Raw genomic sequence first — 16,628 nt, 5'->3', positions numbered from 1 at the left:
AATGGAGGAACATAGAGAAGTCAAAGGAGGTTACCAAAATAGGGAGAGGTGATGCCTTGGAGGAACTTTAAGATAAGGATGGGAATTTTAAAATTAAAATAATGTTAGCCCTGGACTCAAAGTGGATCAGAAAACAGAGATGATGGATGAATGGACTTTATATAAGTTAAGGTGCGGACAGCTTACTTTTTTAATGAGTTCAAGTTTATAGAAGGCAGTCGGGAGAGAATGGGAATAATTCTGAAAGGCATAATATAAATACAGTTTATTATAGAGTAAATAAAATAGATTCACCAGGTGTCCTACTCACTCATCCCCATGGGACTACATTTGTGTAGATTCTCTCAAAGGGTGGAGATTGTGTGGAGTGTCAACAGTTAGTTTGGCTTTGTGTGTAAACAATGTTTAGAGTAGAGCAGATTCAGAGATGGTAAATGTGAGAGGAGGGCTGCCCATCAGGGAAACACTGTATGAGTGTGTCCAGCTGCAGTTTATGTCTGTGCTCAGTGTATCCTGTGCTTTTGTTGTCCCATTGAGTTGTGATGTGTGTGAGTGTGCACAGCATCCTGTGGTGCTGAGACATTTCTCCTTTCAGTGGCCTTGGGTTTTTCCTTCATTTTTGCAAAACAGATGAAGTCCAAGTTGGTCAATGGCAAAACACTGAAAGAGAAGGTACGATTAGCAGTTGGCAAGATTGCTGCTCACTTGGAGAAAATGCAGAATGAAGTACTTCATTTGGGAAGGAGGTAAATTAGAGGAAGTGTCACCTCTAAACATTTGTACTTTACCTCTGCACAGCCAGCTCATGGGAGAGACCTTTATCTTCGTCCTTAATTGTTTGAGCAGCAGTCAGTGTGTGGGCCTGCCACACAATTTCTTCTTTCCTTGAACGTGAAGACATGAATTTTGTCAACAAAGAAACTAATACTTCAGCAATTAGGTCTCACATGTAGAATGGTGGTTTCTACATCTGGAAACTATTGAACCTTGTCTATTCTTGGATAAATTAATGATATTAGAAAAGGGTCCTGTTTGGAGTATAATCAGGGCAAGTAAGTATGATTCCGCAAGGACACTGTGAAAGGACATCAGTTTAAGGAATAATAGCAATAAATAAGTTCCAAGTGGTGTCAACGTATCTAAGCTGATGTTGAGTTAAAGTTAATTGAAATGTTACAAGTCAAAGTGGTAAATTTTGGTGGTGGGCTGGAAACCAGAACAAAGATTCCATGCAGTACTCATGGATCAGAAAGCATTTGGTGACTGACAGACAAAAGAGGTGAACATTAGCTTAAAAATAGATAAGGCACAGGTTGTAATTCTTTTTCTCTGTGGATTGTATGGAGGCGGCATTGTACCATTAGTTGTCAACGGCTACATGTTGGCAGATGCTGAAAATCTGAAGTAAAAACAGAGAATGCTTGAATTATTCAGCAGGTTATGCAGTACCTGTGGAGAGAGAAATAGAGTTATGTTTCAGATAGATGGCCCTTCGTTCAAGATCTTTTGACAGGTGCTGCCTGATCTGCTGAGTATTTCCAGTATTTTCTGTTTTTATTTCAAGACACTAGCAATGTTAACATCACAAGTTCTGAGGTAAAACTTCAAACACACTGCGCTGACAACCTCCCTCACACCCAGCTTTGGCGATCTCCCCCATTTCCTAATGGCTGAAATTCATCAAAAATATCTAGTAAGTATGAAGCCATTTAGGAGACTGCAAAGGAATGTTACTTCAAACATAAATTCCATTTACCTGGTGTAGATCAGACAATGTATGGGAGTAGCTTGGTGCATACTGTGATTTCAGCATCTTGCCATTTAACAGACAGTAGACTGCTGCAGATTTTAGAGGACAGAATGCAGGATGATCACAGAAGTGACACTAACAGTGCTGACCTGGCTTCAAGCAAAAAAGAGTACAATTATTCGGGGGGGGGGGAGGGCTGTGGTTGGTGTGGTGGGGGTGGCAGGGTTGTAGACAAAAGCATTTATTTAATTATGTTATTTAAAAATTCTTTGAGGTAGAAATAGACCAGACAATGTTGACCCACTATATCCCTGGGAGACACAAGAATGACAGGAATGAGGCTTAAGTAGAACAAGAGAAGTTCTTTTGCTCTTCTGTGCAGTTCCATAAAGCAGGAACTTGCTACATTCGTGACATATTTAATAAGTACCTGACACATTTGAGTAATAGGTAGACTTTTAAGTCTTTACCTGGGTGGTTAATTAAATGGAAAAGGCTCCTGACATGCCAGATTGAATTTTCTTGAGCTACATTGCCCAAATGGCACATTTTCTTTTGATGCTTTCCTGTGTTTATTTTTTTATTTGGAAAGGTTCCTTAACACTATCCCATCACTGCATGCCGACCAAAGTGTGTCATCAATACTTTGCCATAAAGCTATCCCATCACTGTGTGCTGACCAAAGTGTGTCATCAATACTTTGCCATGTTCCCTTCACTTATTTTCCTTTAATAATCTAGCTCCATCTAGTGTTGAGAGCGACCATGGTACTTCTGGAAAGTCTGGTAAGTAGAAATCATAACACAGGTAGGAAGCTGAAGAAATATTAAAAGTCTTAAGTTAGTATAGACCTTCTGTTCTGGGTGTCCAGTGGTGTGGATGGTGGAATTTGCCGTCAAACAGCTGGACAGTCATCAACAGAATAAATGCAAAAATATCACCAAAGGACCAGAATCACATTATCAAAAGAAGTAATAGCAATGGAGGGTTATGGACCATTTCAGGAGTGCATTTTAGAGCATTGTGGTTGTTACAAGCAAGAGTGCATAGTACTTAGAGCACCGAAACAGACTGTTTGAACCACCAGGTCCGTCCTAGCATTATGATATGTTACCATTGCCTGAGTCTCATTTGTGAGTCCAGCTTCCCTATAAACAGATCAACACTCTTTTTCAACCACTCCCTGTGATAGTGAGTTTCACATTCACTGGGTAAAGAAGTTTCCCCTGAATTGTTAGATTTATTAGTAATTATCATGTATTTCTGGGCTGTGGTTCTTGCTTACAAGTGGAAATACCTTCCCTATTTCTACAATTTTAAAGTCATCTATTTGGTCAACCCTCCATCCTCTGTTTTCTATCAAACTTTCTTGATAGATCTAACCTCTCTATTCTGGATCAGTTATTATCATTGTCAACCGTACAGATGTTATCAGATCTATTAATAGTGGTATCATCAATACTTTGCTTCAGTATTCACCAGAGATAGAGAGACCTTGACATTTGTGAGGATGGTGTACAACAGGCTGATACACTGGGGCATGTTGACGTGAGGAAAGAGGATGTGCTGGAACTTTTGAAAAACATTAGGATAGATAAGTCATTAGTGCCAGACAGGATATAACCAAGGTTATAACAGGACGCAAGGGAAGAAATTGCTGCACCTTTGGCGATGATCTTTGCGTCCACACTGGCGACAGGAGTAGTGCCAGATGATTGGAGGGTGGCAAATGTTGTTCCTTTGTTTAAGAAAGGGAGTTGGGATAACCCTGGGAATTACAGACCAGTGAGCCTTACTTCAGTGGTGGGCAAATTACTGGAGAAGATTCTTAGAGACAGAATTTATGGGCATTTGGAGAAGCATAGGCTGATTGGGGACAGTCAGCATGGCTTTGCGAGGGGCAGGTCATGCCTCATGAGTCTGATTGAATTCTTTGAGGATGTGACAAAGCACATCGATGAAGATAAAGCAGTGGATGTGGTGTACATGGATTTTAGTAAGGTGTTTGATAAGGTTCCCCATGGAAGGCTCATTCAGAGGCATGGGATCCAGGGAAACTTAGCTGTGTGGATTCAGAAATGGCTCACCCATAGAACACAGAGGGTGGTGGTAGATGGAGTGTATTCTGCCTGGAGGTTGGTGACCAGTGGAGTTCCGCAGGGATCTGTTCTGGGACCCCTGCTCTTTGTGATTTTCATAAATGACTTGTGAGTGAGAAGACAGATTCGGAGGATTTCAAAAGTAAAGGACTCTGAACACAGTCTGGCAGGAAAGGATTTTATTTACAAAGACAAACAAGGGAAAATGGTAGCGGGAATAACACACACATGCACACAGTTGATAGCGAGCGTGGGAAAATCACAATGGGGTAAAATACACACACACACACACACACACACACACACACACACACACACACACACACACACACACACACACACACACACACAACAAACTAGATACAGACAATCAAGGAAAAACCATACGATACCTGCCACCCCTTGACTCAGCGCAGGCACAGCTCTATGCTACCAGGGATACTAACTAAGATGCTCCCAACCCTTTGAACAGTGCGCACCTCACCAACAATTTCTCCAGTGCCATCCCACAGTCCTTGGCCTGGAGCAAAGCAGGGTGAATCCCTCAGAGCAGACAAAGAGAGAGAACTGAGCACATGTGGCACTCTTTATAGTGCTGGAGGGCTGGGGGGTCCAGCCCAGGTAATTTAAAAAGGCCAATGGCCTGGTGCCAGCAAGGATTAATCGATTACAAAGGCCAATGGTCAGGTGTGCGCTGATGGGTGGGCCGGGGCCAAATCTTGATTCGCAGTGGTGTGTCTTCCAACCAGGTAGGGGCAGTGCGGTCATTCGACCAGGTAGGGGCAGTGCTGTCATGTGACAGCCACGACACTCCACAATACGATGACTTGGATGAGGATGTGGAATGGTGGGTTAGTAAGTTTGCTGATGATACGAAGGTTGGTGGTGTTGTTGATAATGTAGAAGGTTGCTGTAGATTACAACAGGATATTGATAGAATGCAGAGCTGGGCTGAGTTGTGGCAGATGGAGTTCAGCCTGGAAAAATGTGAAGTGATACACTTCGGGAGATCGAATTTGAAGGCAGAATACAAGGTTAATGGCAGGACTCTTCGCAGTGTGGAGGAACAGAGGGATCTTGGAGTCCACATCTATAGATCCCTCAAGGCTGCCGCGCAGGTCGATAGGGTTGTTAAGAAGGTATATGGTGTGTTGGCCTTCTTTAGTCGGGGTATTGAGTTCAAGAGCTATAGGATAATGTTGCAGCTCTATAGAACTCTGGTTAGACCACACTTGGAGTGTTGTGTTCAGTTCTGGTCGCCTCATTATAGGAAGAATGTGGAAGCTTTAGAGAGGGTGCAGAGGAGATTTACCAGGATGTTGCCTGGATTGGAGAGCATGCCTTATGAGGACAGGTTGAGTGAGCTGGGGCTTTTCTCTTTGGAGAGAAGGAGGATGAGAGGTGACTTGATAGAGCTGTACAAGATGATAAGAGGTATAGATTGAGTGGACATTCAGTGACTTTTTCCCAGGGTGACAATAGCTAACACGAGGGGACATAATTTTAAGGTGATTGGATGAAGATATAAGGGGGATGTTAGGGGTAAGTTTTTTCACACAGAGAGTGGTGGGTGCGTGGAACGCACTGCCAGCAGAGGTTGTGGGGGCAGTTGCATTAAGGACATTTAAGAGACCCTTAAATAGCCACACGAGTCATAGAGAAATGGAGGGCGATGTGGGAGGGAAGGGGTAGATCTTAGAGCAGGATAAAATGTCGGCACAACATGGTGGGCCAAAGGGCCTGTACTGTGCTGTAGTGTTCTATGTTCTATACATTAGTTATAAAACACTTGGAGAGATCCTGAAGTCATTAAAGGCACTATTTAAAATACCTCTTTGGTTCTTTAGATACGAACTTTACATAACTCTCTGAATATCGAATATTCTGAATATGAATCATTATAATTTGGTGAAGAATTGTCATGAAAAGTCGCATGAATTAGTATCAAATCTGAAGGAATAATAGTAGAAAAACAAAATGACGTCTTTCATGAGATCAGCTAATAATAGGTTAGGTGGACCTCAGATGCAATGAATTTTCTACCTTACCCTAGCAGCACATTTCACCCTGATTATTCCTCTTCTCCTTCTATCACTGGAGCTGTATACATTTTCCAGCTTTGTTCTGTTTAAATAAACATGTGTTTAATACAGATCTAAGATGAAGAAAGCTATGATCACACTTTCCTCAGCAAGTGTCATAACCTTCAGATTTTTAGACTTTCAATCTGTCTGTAAAGTTCTGTACAGTCCCAGGGATATGACATGTTCCTCATGTTTTTTATTCCTCACTTGACCTATTTTATTTGCAAGAAAATTGGCCTGAGATTATCACCAGCATAACAGAATTAATCATTCCAGCCATATCTTCATGCATGATCACTGTCTGACCCGATGTACACCTGCACCAACCCGTTGTGGACATGGAGAGCCTGACCCTCCGTAACAGAGAGCATCACACAAGGTGGAGCTGACTCTGTACTTCAAGCAGACTCAGGCAATGGAGCAGCCTGGTCATGGATATCTAAAAATTGTTCAAATACATTTCACTAATTACAAAATTAAAAAGGAACTTAAAAATTAAAAAGGACATCTAATTAATAACACAAAGTGATAACAAATAATGAAAGATATTAAGAACAATAAGTAAACCACTGAACCTTTTTTCACACAGTCAGCGATCCCATTCAGATGAATGGAATCAGGGTTGGAATAGGCCCTCAGGGTAGAGCTGAGGGCCCATTTGCAAAGTGAACCAGAACCTCTGCTCCACACATCAGTTCTCAACCACTGGACATTGCTGAGTCCAGCAGCAAAGGGTGAGGTCGATCCACTGGCCTCTGACCACAAGCTTATCTCTGACTCTTCAATACACAAGTCAGTAATAAGCTTGCCAGCAAACCAGGAAGGATTGTGGTTCTGAGTAAGGCCATATGTGGAGCTGGATCCTGGAAGGGTTGATTGCCTCACACCACAATGCTGGAAGTGAGACAATACTTTTGCACCTCCCCTTGCTCACTTTGATTTTCACAGCATTTCCCATTCTTTGTGTTGCAAATGGATCATTTAACAGTAAAAATCCAGCTCCATCCAGTGAAGAAGCAGCCAGCTGTAGGCTTAGGGGTAGAAGATTTAGGATTTAAATTTTGTTTGAGATGTTCTTGTGGAGTCAAAACTGAAAGAGCAAATAACTGGTAGCTAAAAAATTTTTTAAAACTGCAGAAGCTTGTTATCTGAAATAAAAACAAAAAATTCTGGAAACACTTAACAGGTCAGGCAGCGCAATGTTTAAAAGACATTTAGACATGGATAGGACTCCCCTACCCTGGGAAAAAGACTGACCATTCACCTCATCTTTGCCCTTTCGTAGCAGTTAGTGTGACACTATTACAAGCACCAGCAACCCTGGTTCAATTCGCTGTCTGTAAGGAGTTTGTACGTTCTCCCTGTGTCTGCGTGGGTTTCCTCCGGGTGCACCAATTTCCTCCCACATTCCAAAGACGTACGGGTTAGGAAGTTGTGGACGTGCTATGTTGGCGCCGGAAGCGTGGCGACACTTGCGGGCTGCCCCCAGAACATTCTACGCAAAAGATGCATTTCACTGTGTGTTTCGATGTACATGTGACTAATAAAGATATCTTATCTTATGACCTCTATAAGGACACCCCTCAGCCTCCTATGCTCCAGGGAAAACAGCTCTAGCCTATCCAATCTCTCCTTATAACTCAAGCGCTGCAATCCCAGCAACATCCTTGTGAATCTTTTCTACATCCTTTCCAGCTTAATGACATCCTTCCTCTAGCTGGGTGACCGGAACTACACACAATACTCCAAGTGTGGTCTCACCAACGTCAGGTACAGTTGCAATTCTCATACTCAATGCCCTGACCGATGAAGGCAAACGTGCCAGGTGCCTTCTCCCCCACCCTGTTTACCTCTGTCATCACTTTCAGGGAGCTCCTAGGTCTCTCTGTTCTATAACACTCCCCAGGGCCCTACCACTCACTGTTAATGGCCTGCTCCAGTTTAACCTCTCAAAATACAACACTTTGCACTTGTCTGAGTTAAATTCCATCTTCTGTTCTTTGCCCACTTTTCTAGTTGATGTAGACCCTCTCGTAACCTTAGACAACCTCCTTCACTGTCCACCACACCACCAATGTTGGTGTCATCTGCAGACTTACCAACCACGCCACCTACATTCTCATCCAAATTGTTAATATACATGACGAAAAACAGTGGACCCAGCACCGATCCCTGCAGCACTCCACTGGTCACAGACCTCCAATCTGAAAAATAACCCTCCACTACCACCCTCTGATTCCTACCACCAAGCCAATTTTGCATCCAATTTGCTAGTTCATCCTGAATCCCATGTGATCTAACCTTCTGGACCCGCCTACCGTACAGGACCTTGTCAAAGGCCTTCCTGAAGTCCAGCGCCTACCGCCCTGCCCTCATCAGTCCTCTTGGTCATCTCTTCAAACAGCTCAATCAATAGATGTAGATAAAATTATGAGGGACATAGGTAGTCAGAATTTTTTTCCCATGGTAATGGTAGCAGAAACAAGAGACGTAGGTTTAAGATATGGATAAGGAGTTTTAAAGGGGATTTGAGGGAAAGGTTTTTCGCAGTGGTTGATATCTGGAATGCACCAACAGAGAAGATGGTGGAATCGGATACAGTCACTACGTTTGACTCAATTAGATGGGCACTTGAATTAGCAAGGCGTGCAAGGATATGGAACTAGTGTGGGTAAATGGGAATAGTGTAGATGGGCAAAATGGTCAGCATGGACATGGTGGGCTGAAAGGCCTGTTTCTGTGCTGTATGACTCTAAGACTCAAGAGTTCTATACTGAGGGGAGAGAGAGCCTCTGCTATGCCTTGAAGGCAGTGATTGAACATAGAACAGTACAGCACAGGAACAGGCCCTTTGGCCCACAATGTTGTGCCGAACCAATTAAGCTAATAATGCCAAATTAAACTAATCCCTTCAGCCTGCACATGGTCCATATCCCTCCATTCTCTGTACATTCATGTGCCTAAGAGTCTCTTAAACACCTCTATTGTATTTGCCCTGCCCCGATTTAATATTCTCCCGCAAGGTCCATACTTATCCTTAAAAAACATTGAAAAACATAGAAAAAAACTACAGCACAATTCAGGCCCTTCAGCCCACAATGCTGTGCCGAACATCTCCCTACCCTAAAAATTACTAGGCTTACCCATAGCCTATTTTTCTCAGCTCCATATACCTATCCAACAGTCTCTTAAAAGACCCTATCGTATCCGCCTCCACCACCGTTGCCGGCAGCCCATTCCACGCACTCACCACTCTCTGAGTAAAAAACTTACCCCTGACATCTCCTCTATATCTACTCCCCAGCACCTTAAACCTATGTCCTCTTGTGACGCCATTTCAGCCCCGGGGAAAAGCCTCTGACTAGCTACCCGATCAATACCTCTCATCATCTTATACACCTCTATCAGGTCCCCCCTCATCCTCCGTCACTCCAAGGAGAAAAGGCCGAGTTCCCTCAACCTATTTTCATAAGGCATGCTCCGCATTCCAGGCAGCATCCTTGTAAATCTCCTCTGCACCCTTTCTATGGCTTCCACATCCTTCCTGTAGTGAGGTGACCAGAACTGATCACAGTACTCCAAGTGGGGTCTGACCAGGGACCTATATAGCTGCAACAATACCTCTCAGCTCCTAAATTCAATTCCCCAATTGATGAAGGACAATACACCGTATGCCTTCTTAACCCACAGTGTCAAGCTGCGCAGCCACTTTGAGCGTCCTATGAACTCGGACCCCAAGATCCCTCTGATCCTCCACACTGCCAAGAGTCCTACCATTAAGACTATATTCTGCCATCATATCTGACCTAACAAAATGAACCACTTCACACTTATCTGGGTTGAACTGCATCTGCCACTTCTCAGCCCAACTTTGCATCCTATCTACATCCCTCTGTAACTTCTGACAGCCCTCCAAACTATCCACAACACCCAACCTTCATGTCATTCGCAAACTTACTAACCCATCCCTCCACTTCCTCATCCAGGTCGTTTATAAAAATCACAAAGAGCAAGGGTCCCAGTACAGATCCCTGAGGTACACCACTGGTCACCAACCTCCACGCAGAATATGACCCTTCAACAACCACTCTTTGCCCTCTGTGGGCCAGCCAGTTCTGGATCCACACTGCAATGCCCCTTTGGATCCCATGCCTCCTTACTTTCTCAATAAGCCTTGCATGGGGTACCTTATCAAACACTTTGCTGAAATCCATATACACTACATCTACTGCTCTCCCTTCATCAATGTGTTTAGTCACATCCTCAAAAAATTCAATCAGGCTCGTGAGGCAGGACCTGCCCTTGACAAAGCCATGCTGACTATTCCTAATCATATTATACCTCTCCAAATGTTCATAAATCCTGCCTCTCAGGATCTTCTCCATTAGCTTACCAACCACTGAGGTAAGACTCACCGGTCTATAATTCCCTGGGTTATCCCTACTCCCCTTCTTGAATAAGGGAACAACATCCGCACCCCTCCAATCTTCCGGAACCTCCCCCGTCTCCATCAACAATGCAAAGATCATCGTAAGAGGCTCCGCAATCTCTTCCCTCGCCTCCCACAGCATCCTAGGGTACATCTCATTGGGTCCCGGCGACTTATCCAACTTGATGCTATCCAAAAGTTTCAGCACCTCCTCTTTCCTAATATCTACATGCTCAAGCTTTTCAGCCCACTGCAAGTCCCCACTACAATCCCCCAGATCTTTTTCCATAGTGAATACTGACGTAAAGTATTCATTAAGTACCTCCGTCATTTCTTTCGGATCCATACACACTTTCCCACTGCTGCACTTGATAGGCCCTATTCTTTCGCATCTTGTCCTCTTGCTCTTCACATACCTGTAGAATGCCTTGCGGTTTTCCTTAATCCTGCCCGCCAAGGCCTTCTCATGTCCCCTTCTGGCTCTCCTAATCTCCTTCTTAAGCTCCTTCCTATTAGCCTTATACTCTTCCAGATCTCTAACATTACCTAGCTCTCTGTACCTTTTGTAAGCTTTTCTTTTCCTTTTGACTAGATTTATTATAGCCTTTGTACACCACGGTTCCTGTATCCTCTCATGACTCTCCTGTCTCATCAGAACATGTCTATGCAGAACTCCACACAAATATCCCCTGAATATTTGCCACATTTCTTCCATCCTTTTCCCTGAGAACATCTGTTCCCAATCTAATCTTCCAATTTCCTGCCTGAGAGCCTCATAGTTCCCTTTACTCCAAGTAAACGCCTTTCTAGTCTATCTGTTCCTATCTCTCTCCAGTGCTAATGTAAAGGAGATAGAATTATGATCACTAGCACCAAAATGTTCACCCACTAAGAGATCTGACACCTGACCAGGTTCATTTCCCAATACCAAATCAAGCACAGCCTCTCCTCTTGTAGGTCTATCTACATACTGTGTCAGGAACCCTTCCTGAACACACCTAACAAACTCCACCCCATCTAAACCCCTCACTGTCTGGAGATGCCAGTCGATGTTTGGGAAATTAAAATCCCCCATCACAACAACTCTGTTATTGTCACACCTTTCTAGGATCTGCTTCCCTATCTGCTCCTCAATATCCCTGTTACTATTGGGCAGCCTACAAAAAGCACCCAGTAAAGTTCTTGACCCCTTCCTGTTCCTAACCTCCACCCACAGAGACTCCGTAGACAATCCCTCCACAACGTCCACCTTTTCCGCAGCCGTGACACTATCTCTGATCAACAGTGCCACTCCCCCACCTCTTTTGCCTCCCTCCCTGTCCTTTCTGAAACATCTAAAACCCGGCACTTGAAGCAACCATTCCAGTCCCTGAGCCATCCAAGTCTCCGTAATGGCCACCACATCATAGCTCCAAGTATCGATCCAAGCTCTAAGCTCATCCGCCTTGTTCACAATACTCCTTGCATTAAAATAGACACATCTCAAACCAGTCTGAGCACATCCCTTTTCTATCACCTGCCTATCCTCCCTGTCGTACCTACTACAAGCTTTCTCTATTTGAGAGTCAAACACCTCTTCCCCAGTCTCTCCAGTTCGGATCCCACCTCCCAACAATTCTAGTTTAAACCCTCCCCAGTAGCCTTAGCAAACCTCACCAGGATATTGGTCCCCCTGGGATTCAAGTGCAACCCGTCCTCTTTGAACAGGTCATACCTGCCCCAAAAGAGGCCCCAATGATCCAGAAATCTGAATCCCTGCTCCTTACTCCAATCCCTCAGCCATGCATTTAACCCCCTCCTCATTCTGTCCCTATACCCACTGTCACTTAGCACAGGCAGTAATCTGGAAATATCTACCTTTGAGGTCCTGCTTCTCAACTTCCTTCCTAATTCCCTATAGTCTTTTTTCAGGACCTCATTCCTCTCCCTACCTATGTCATTGGTACCAATATGTACCACGACCACTGGCTGTTCTCCCTCCCTCTGCAGGATATCTTGGACGCGATCTGAAACATCCCAGACCCTGGCACCTGGGAGGCAAACTACCTTCCGGGTTTCTTTCCTGCGTCCACAGAATCGCTTGTCTGCCCACCTAACTATAGAGTCCCCCATCACTAGTGCCCTCCTCTCTCCTTCCCTACCCTCCTGAGCAACAGGGCCGAGCTCTGTGCCAGAGGCACTGCCACTGTTGCTTCCCCCAGGTAGGCTGTCTCCCCCAACAGCACTCAAGCAGGAGTACTTATTGTCAAGGGGTACAAGCACAGGGGTACTCTCTAGTACCTGACTCTTCCCCTTCCCCTTCCCCCTCCTGACTGCGACCCACTTGCCTGACTCCCATGGCCCCGGCGTGACCACCTGCCTATAACTCTTCTCTATCACCTCCTCACTCTCCCTGACCAGACGAAGGTCATCGAGCTGAATCTCCAGTTCCCTAACACGGTCCCTCAGGAGCTGCAGCTCGACACCGGGTGCAGATGTAGTCCTCCCGGAGGCAGGGAGACTCCGGGAACTCCAACATCTGACACTGAATACAGGAAACCGCACTCATACCCCTTCCTTAACTCAAGTCACCTATCTTTCCTCGCCCCTTTACGCCGAAGCCCCTTGAGCCAAAGCCCAAAACACTCTGCTCCCTCTCACTCCGCTGCCCGCTCCGATGCTGCCCGCTGGATATGGCAGTTCGCTTTTTAAACTGCCTGCACCTTACCTGTTGATAGCACGCGCCTGTGCAGTCCAGCCTTCACTATTCCCAATTAAAAACTTATAAAACAACTTAAGAACCTTATAAAATCTAACCTTTATAATAAAAACCCTATTAAAAATAAAAGGAAAAAAAACTTATCTGCTCCGAAGTCCCAACATCTTCCGAAGTGAAACCCATGAAGCCGCCAAAGTTTCTTTTTCTACCCGCTTTTTAAACTTATTTATAGCTATCTTAAAACTTAAGAAGTTGTGGTCACTGTTCCCAAAATGTTCTCCCACTGAAAGGTCAGTCACCTGGCAAAGCTCATTTCCCGACACCAGGTCCAGTACGGCCCCTCCTCTTGTTGGTTTATCTACGTACTGATTTAAGAAACCCTCCTGGATGTACCTAACAAATTCTGCCGCATCTAAATCTCTCACACCAAGGAGGTCCCAGTCTATATTAGGGAATCTGAAGTCACCTACAATAACAACCCTGTTATTTTGCACCTTTCCCTAATCTGCCAGTGGCTATTTGGGGTCCGTAGTTGAGGGTAGTCGTGGCAGAGGTGTTGCTGCCTATCCTTACTGAATATTGGTCAGGAAATCAAGGATCCAGCTGCAGTTGGAGGTGACGAGTCCTAAGTCTAGGAGTTGGCACAAATATGCCCATTTTAATACCGTGCCCTCTAGTTTACAGTGCATCCTCTCATTCTTCCTATACTGCATTTCTCAATGTGAATGTCACCTGCCCCTATCTGCCCATTCCACCAGCTATCTGCATGTCCTTGAAGCCTATTGCTGTCCTCCGCACAGTTCACCACTCCTGCAACTTTGGAAGCTCCCCAGTTTCCCCAAGGAACTTCACTGTACATTTGCCTCCAGTCTGAAAAATGATCCTTCACAGCTGTCTGTTTCCTGCTGCTCCAGGTCTGTATGGCAGTGAATACTGGGGATGCTCGGCAGTATCTGCGGAGAGGGTTCATGTTTTATTGATGACTTTGCAGCCATCAATGTTAAGGTTATTGCCCTGAACCACTAGCTCTGTTTCTCCCTTTCCCAGTGCTGCCTGACATGTGGAGTATTTCCAGCATATTCCGTTTTTACTTCAGATTTCCAGCATCCGTAGTTTTTGCTTTGTGGTGAATTTCTGAATAATGCCAAGCAATAAATCAGATACTAAACCGTTCCCATCCTTTGGAATTACCAAGCAGGCATTCCTGGGCCCTGCTTTGTAACAATGTGGATATCCAAGTTATTCAGTGCCACTCACTGGTTTTCCTTGTTTCTTTCCTGTCCATTGAAACCTTTCCATTAACAACGGACACTGCTCCTGGCAATTACATCAATCAGATTCAAGAAAACAAGCCAAGAAGGATGATAAGAAAGCAGCTGACAAAAAAGGAAAACGAGCAACCAAGTCTGCAGGGAAGGAGGACGAGAGGGAGGTGCGACAAGTGTCTGTGACGTTACTCTTCCTTCCCGGTTACATTCACTGTTCTGCATTTTTGCTTTGAAATTCCGTCTAGTTTGGATTGATTTTAGCCCTACAAATACAAGGGTAGCATCCCTGGTGGCCTAATTGTTTTTAAAGGTTCCCAAAACTCTGGGAATCTTCAGTTTTCCCCACATCTGTGTTCTATTGATTCCTAAACACTGAGCTCTGTGTCATCTAACCTCTAATTCATGATTTACCTTACCTTCTCAAAGGGAAGAGCCGAGAGCCCATGCCTGCTTTCAGCCTGACCTTGACCATATTCAAAAATAAGCTGATAAGCAACAAGTAACATTTATGCTACACGAGTACCAAGCAACGAGCGGCTCTGAGAAGATACCTTTGCCTTGTGCCCCACCGTAAACACTGTGGAGTCCCATTTGACCAGAAATGTAACTGGACAGGCCACATTGATACAGAGATTATTCTGAAGTTTCTTATCTCACTATTAGGCTATCTCACTATTGACTTTAAGTACCATTTGGGGAAAAGATCTGTGGGATGTCAGGTGGCTGAAGGGGTACCCTAGTCCTCTGTACAGAACCTGTGAGGTATTACCGAACTGTGCCATCTCTCCCATAGAAACGCCAATCCGGCAAAAAGACTCGGAGTAAAGATGATAAGAAATCTACCAGTCCCATATCGACCAGGAACAGCAAACAGGCAATAGAATCCAAGGAAAATCTACTGCAAGACCAGCATCAGATAGACCCTGTCGTACACAAACTATACAGAGAGAAACTGTACACAGAGGTAAGAGTCTCTCTGAGACAACTGTTACCCAATTCCGAGAAGAAGAGACGCTTCACTAGAAATTGGATTTCACCTTCATTAGATGCATAAACGTGTCCTACATGTCCATTTGGGTTGCCCACAAAAGGTCGTGAATCTGGGCAAAAATCCATTAAAACAGCAGCATGTCAGTGTGTGCACAGAATCCTGGGCTAAACTGGGACCTTGCAGTTCCCCTAGAGAGCTGCTTGAAAAGCAAAAAGAACCTGCAGACGCTGGAATTCTGAAATAAACCCACAATATTCCAGGTTTAACTCCCAGTCAGTGTGAGGCAGTATTTTAGCAGTAGGGGTGCTTCAACTAACCTTGATTCCCACAAGATTGGAAAGGGAAATAATCACCAAGGTGTCTCACTCACAGCAAAAGGTGCATTGATTAATGTTGGAAGGTTTGAGTACATGGGTATTGCATAATGATGGATTCAGGCTTAGCTCCATAAGGTTTAGCCTCGTCAGTTTAGTCTGCAGATACCTACCAGCCAGGCTCGCACAGTACAGGAGGCTACTGGCACCTGAGAACAACAGGAGGCACCATCAGCACATCTGGAGAGCAGAAAGAGGTGTTTGTTCAGTGAGAAACACTTACACAGATCAAAATGCTACAGCTCATTCTAATTATGTGTCAGTAACTGTTCCCTTCCCCACCTGCAGTGAGTAGCAATGATTATAATCTGAAATTCATGGGCTGAAAGGGTGGTGGAAGTAGATTCACTGGTTTTCAAAAGAAACTGGATAGATACTTGACAGAGAAAGAACGTTGCGGGGACCTCAGAAAAAGAGCTGAGAAAGAGTTACTCCTGCAGAGAGTTGGCGGGAGCAGAGGCCTCCATCGCATCCTGTAACACTCCATGGTTGTACTGCTCTCCTAAAGGTGGCAGCTGTCTACAAGGGGACAGAATACTTTTCCCTTACACTCGTGTGTCGAGGCTAAGAGGGAGGCTGAAAATCAGGAACCAGCTTCCATTGTGTTGTGTCTCTACACCATACTGAAGGTACACCCCTTTACCATTTCCATTTGATGAAGTATCTTGGTCCAATGGCAGCATCATCTAACCCAACTTGAATCAATAGGTAATCTGAATCAAGGTAATCTGAATGCAGACAGCAGAGACAGATTGCATAGGCTACTGGAAACAGCCTGTGGCCACATGGTCACATTTGTGTTCAGTAAATTGCAACAAAGTAAGGTGGAACTGATCCAGAGAGAGTGGGACTGACAGAGAGAGGGTGAGATTTGTCATCTCGGTAGGTTCCTTTGTGTTGCTACTTGCTTGTAAGCAAATAAACAAAGTAGAGCT

General features: G+C 44.6%; 1 protein-coding gene across 1 annotated transcript in view; it reads left to right on the top strand.

Annotated features, from left to right (window-relative positions):
• The window catches only part of mycbpap (mycbp associated protein), a 110,135-nt gene that overhangs the window by 82,237 nt on the left and 11,270 nt on the right, over positions 1-16,628 (top strand). Inside the window, exons 17-18 of the mRNA XM_052033357.1 lie at positions 14,398-14,492; positions 15,122-15,292. Coding sequence (XP_051889317.1) covers positions 14,398-14,492; positions 15,122-15,292 — 266 coding nt within the window. The remainder of the gene's footprint in view (positions 1-14,397; positions 14,493-15,121; positions 15,293-16,628) is intronic.

This window comes from Pristis pectinata, chromosome 18 (assembly GCF_009764475.1).
Source record: "Pristis pectinata isolate sPriPec2 chromosome 18, sPriPec2.1.pri, whole genome shotgun sequence".
Taxonomy (NCBI): Eukaryota; Metazoa; Chordata; class Chondrichthyes; order Rhinopristiformes; family Pristidae; genus Pristis; species Pristis pectinata.
The sequence above is the reverse complement of the archived record's forward strand: the minus strand, read 5'-3'. Positions and strand labels throughout refer to the sequence as shown.